Source organism: Vitis riparia, chromosome 14 (genome assembly GCF_004353265.1).
Source record: "Vitis riparia cultivar Riparia Gloire de Montpellier isolate 1030 chromosome 14, EGFV_Vit.rip_1.0, whole genome shotgun sequence".
In the NCBI taxonomy this organism is placed as follows: domain Eukaryota; kingdom Viridiplantae; phylum Streptophyta; class Magnoliopsida; order Vitales; family Vitaceae; genus Vitis; species Vitis riparia.
In genome coordinates, this window is record NC_048444.1 from 28,852,606 (window position 1) to 28,856,116 (window position 3,511).

The window sequence follows — 3,511 nt, forward strand, 5'->3', positions numbered from 1 at the left end:
AGAATCTCCAATAGGCATGAAAAATTTCAACATAGAGTTAATTCTATGGCCAACTCTTAAAAAAATTTATCTAATCTTTCTTGAGAAAATAGGCTAATGTATCAAATCACTTGTGTGAACCCCACTCCTAACAAATCAAACAACAGGATAAGACAAGTGGGGTTCATATAAAATTGGCAAGCTAGTGTGAAATGAGTGATACTACCGACTTAAGAATTCTCAAGTAAATGATTTACCGGTCTTAGGAGAATAAACTAATGTATGTTTGTTGGTTCCTACTTGTAATCAAACAAAATTTGCACTGTAAGAATTAGTAGGGTGTGTGAAAGCATAAGAAGTAATGGAATCTTATCTGAGCAACCATCTTTTATTGGGATTTGACTGCTTCTACCTATCTTTTTCGGGTTTTATTTGATGCATGATGTTGTTTCTCACATCTATATAATCTCATAAAGCTACTATCATATCAATTACAAAAGTGTGAAAGCATATGAAGTGAAAGAATCTGTCTGTCTCTGTCTCCTCTTTGTTTTTCTAATTTCATGAAATAGTATATCCTGAAGTTGAAAACAAGAAACATACCTTCTTAGTTACCAATGCTTGCATTCCATCGCATGTTAAGTTGAAACTTGAGACCGAGAAATCACAAAGATACTGAGACAGAGCACATAGATCGCAGTGGAGCTAGCATATATACCACTGTCATTCAAATGAGAAGCATAATCCCAGACATTGGAGCTCAAAACCACCTGCAGAATTGTGCTGAAACCATATTAAGGGGAATTCAATTGAATTTAATATACAGAACAATAATCCACTTCAGTACACTAGCCCTTTGTGTTAACAACATTTGAATAATCTGGTTTAACAAACAAAAAAAGGGGACCTGCAAGGAAAGATGTATAGAAGTAGCACTGTCCGTTCATATGTAGTTTCAGATTGTTACACCTCATGGGGCTGCAACCTGCAATAACTACTTTTGTTTCTCTGGAATCAATACAAACAATAGATGGGGTTGAACCTGAGGCCTTGTGACTGCATGAAATTTAAATGCCTCGGCCTTGTGATCCTGGGGTTTGATCCCAATTACCAAGAAAAACTATGTATTTTGTGGGGGTCCACTAGCCTAGTTCTTCACTATTGCAGCAAGTAGAAGATTTAATAGAACTCAGTTTTTTTTTTCTTTAGTTGGCAAGGGAGGAAGGTGAGGGTTCATGAGTTTTTGTAATCCACAAGAAGTCAGTTGGACAAACATAGATTGAGAGCTTGCCCCTAAAAACCGAGTTGATGTAAAATTTGAAGAGCAAAGTTGGGATAAGGAATTGAGTCATAGTAAGGACTGAGGTGAATAGTTAAAAGAGAAGTCTGAATTCACCCCAGATACAATTTCAAGAAGCTCAGGCTGTCTTGGGGGAAAAGAAGGAAAAAGATAAAAGAAATTCACTGAATTCCCCAATTAAAAACTAAGGTCCTAATGAATAATGGTACAAGAAGCAGCCCTCTTGCTTTCTGTGTGTGGTCCCCACCAGAGTGTCGATAAATAAGGACCCTCATCGAGAGCTGGAGATTGTGTGGAACTTTTGAGGAGAGTGTGATTTCAATACTGTCTTTGGAAGGGGGCTTGTAGGTGTGTGTGTTTTTTTTTTCTTTGGAGAGACTTCCCCTAACCTCATAGTGTCGACATGGGCTGTCAGGATGAGCTTTTGGTAGAAAAGGTCTGTGAGATGTATGAGAAAATCTCGAGGCTTGAGAGTCTGAAACCATCCAAAGATGTCAACATGCTGTTCACCCAACTAGTCCGCACGTGCATGCCACCGAGCCCCATTGATGTAACCAAGCTGTGCAAAAGGGTGCAAGAAATGCGGTCTAAGCTCATTAGGCTCTGTGGGGAAGCTGAAGGGCTCTTGGAGGGTCATTTCTCTACCATCTTAGGATCATATGAGAACCCCCTTGACCATCTCAATCTTTTTCCTTACTATTCAAACTACCTTAAGCTCAGCCTCCTTGAGTTCACCCTTCTTAGTCAAAACTGCACCCATGTCCCTAGCAAAATCGCCTTTGTGGGCTCAGGGCCCCTGCCCCTCACTTCGATCGTCTTGGCCTCATATCACCTCACTACAACCACCTTCCACAACTATGACATTGACCCAGCGGCCAATTCAATGGCTGCTCACTTAGTTGCATCCGATCCTGACTTCTCCAAGCGTATGCTCTTCCATACTACTGATATAATGAATGTGACAAATGAGTTGAAAGAGTATGATGTCGTTTACTTGGCAGCTTTGGTTGGTATGGACAAGGAGGAGAAGATCCAGGTGATGGATCATTTGGCTAAGCACATGGCTCCAGGAGCGCTTTTGATGCTGAGGAGTGCTCATGGTGCTCGGGCTTTTCTCTATCCAGTCATTGATCCTTGTGATCTTCGAGGATTTGAGGTTCTTTCCATCTTCCATCCAACAGATGAGGTCATAAATTCAGTTGTTGTCGCGCGTAAATTTCCAATGCATGTACACTCACTTGATCAAGGGCTTGGCCCCATGATACTGCCTAGCAAATGTTCTGAGATCCAAGTCTTCAATCCCCTAGAGGAATTGACGATCGAGGAGTAACTCTCATGAATCCCCTCCATGATTTCTATCTATGATCCCCCACATAGAGACTGGATCCTTTAATTTGTTTTTGATGCTTTTATGCATGTCTAACTCCGATCTACTTGAATCATGTTTATGCTTTTGTACCCTCGCATCTTAAGTTTCAATCAATAAAACGACCTAGTTCAAGTGTTCTTCAGATTTTTTTCTCTAGTTTTTCTTTGTATCATTGAGCTATGAACTATATACATCGATCTATCTACGCATGCAATCACATCCTTCAACTGATTCCTAATCATTCATGCTATGTTCTTGTTATCCATGATCCATCTCCATACTTCTCTTCACATGATCAGGGCTTGCAGACTTCTACAGATCAGCTCACATCGCTTTAACAACAAATTTACTATAAATGGAACTATTTGCCTTGCACGAGTCCTATGGACTGGTCAGGCGGTTAAACAATAAAAACCAATCTATCATTCAAACTGTATAGCTATGGTGACAAATCTCCAAGTAGGTTACTTTAGCTTATGTAATGCTTTCTATCTTCTTTTGCCTCTTCTCCTCCTCCTCCTCTTCCTCCTCTTATTCTTTCTTATGCATACACTATGGTCCAAACTTATCTTTGGAATATCAGGGAGAGTTGAGAAAAAGTTAGCCAGATAAGCGCAAGCCTGATTGTTGTTGCATTCTATCCAAGTATTGATCTTAGCGTTTTTGTTGGTTATATAAAGTGAGGATAAGCAAAGGAAAAAAAAGTGCAACCAAGGTAGGCCTGTCTTTTGTTGGGTTCTGCAGCTTTGTCTGTCATTGCGAATAATTGCAATTTGGATTAGTCATGTAGCACAGGTTGATCCAAGGGTTTTGGCTGAGCCAATAATCCTATATACAGTAATCTCATCCTATAGCATTTGTGA

At 40.0% G+C, this 3,511-nt stretch overlaps 1 protein-coding gene across 1 annotated transcript; it reads left to right on the forward strand.

Annotated features, from left to right (window-relative positions):
- Positions 1-1,574: 1,574 nt before the first annotated feature.
- LOC117929515 (nicotianamine synthase) lies at positions 1,575-2,792 on the forward strand. The gene has a single exon (XM_034849820.1). The coding sequence runs from the start codon at positions 1,683-1,685 to the stop codon at positions 2,607-2,609; it is 927 nt and encodes a 308-aa protein (XP_034705711.1). The 5' UTR covers positions 1,575-1,682; the 3' UTR covers positions 2,610-2,792.
- Positions 2,793-3,511: the final 719 nt, after the last annotated feature.

Bases quoted from the DNA above. Each gene is read 5' to 3' on its own strand.
- LOC117929515 (XM_034849820.1), top strand. From the start codon at position 1,683: ATGGGCTGTCAGGATGAGCTTTTGGTAGAAAAGGTCTGTGAGATGTAT.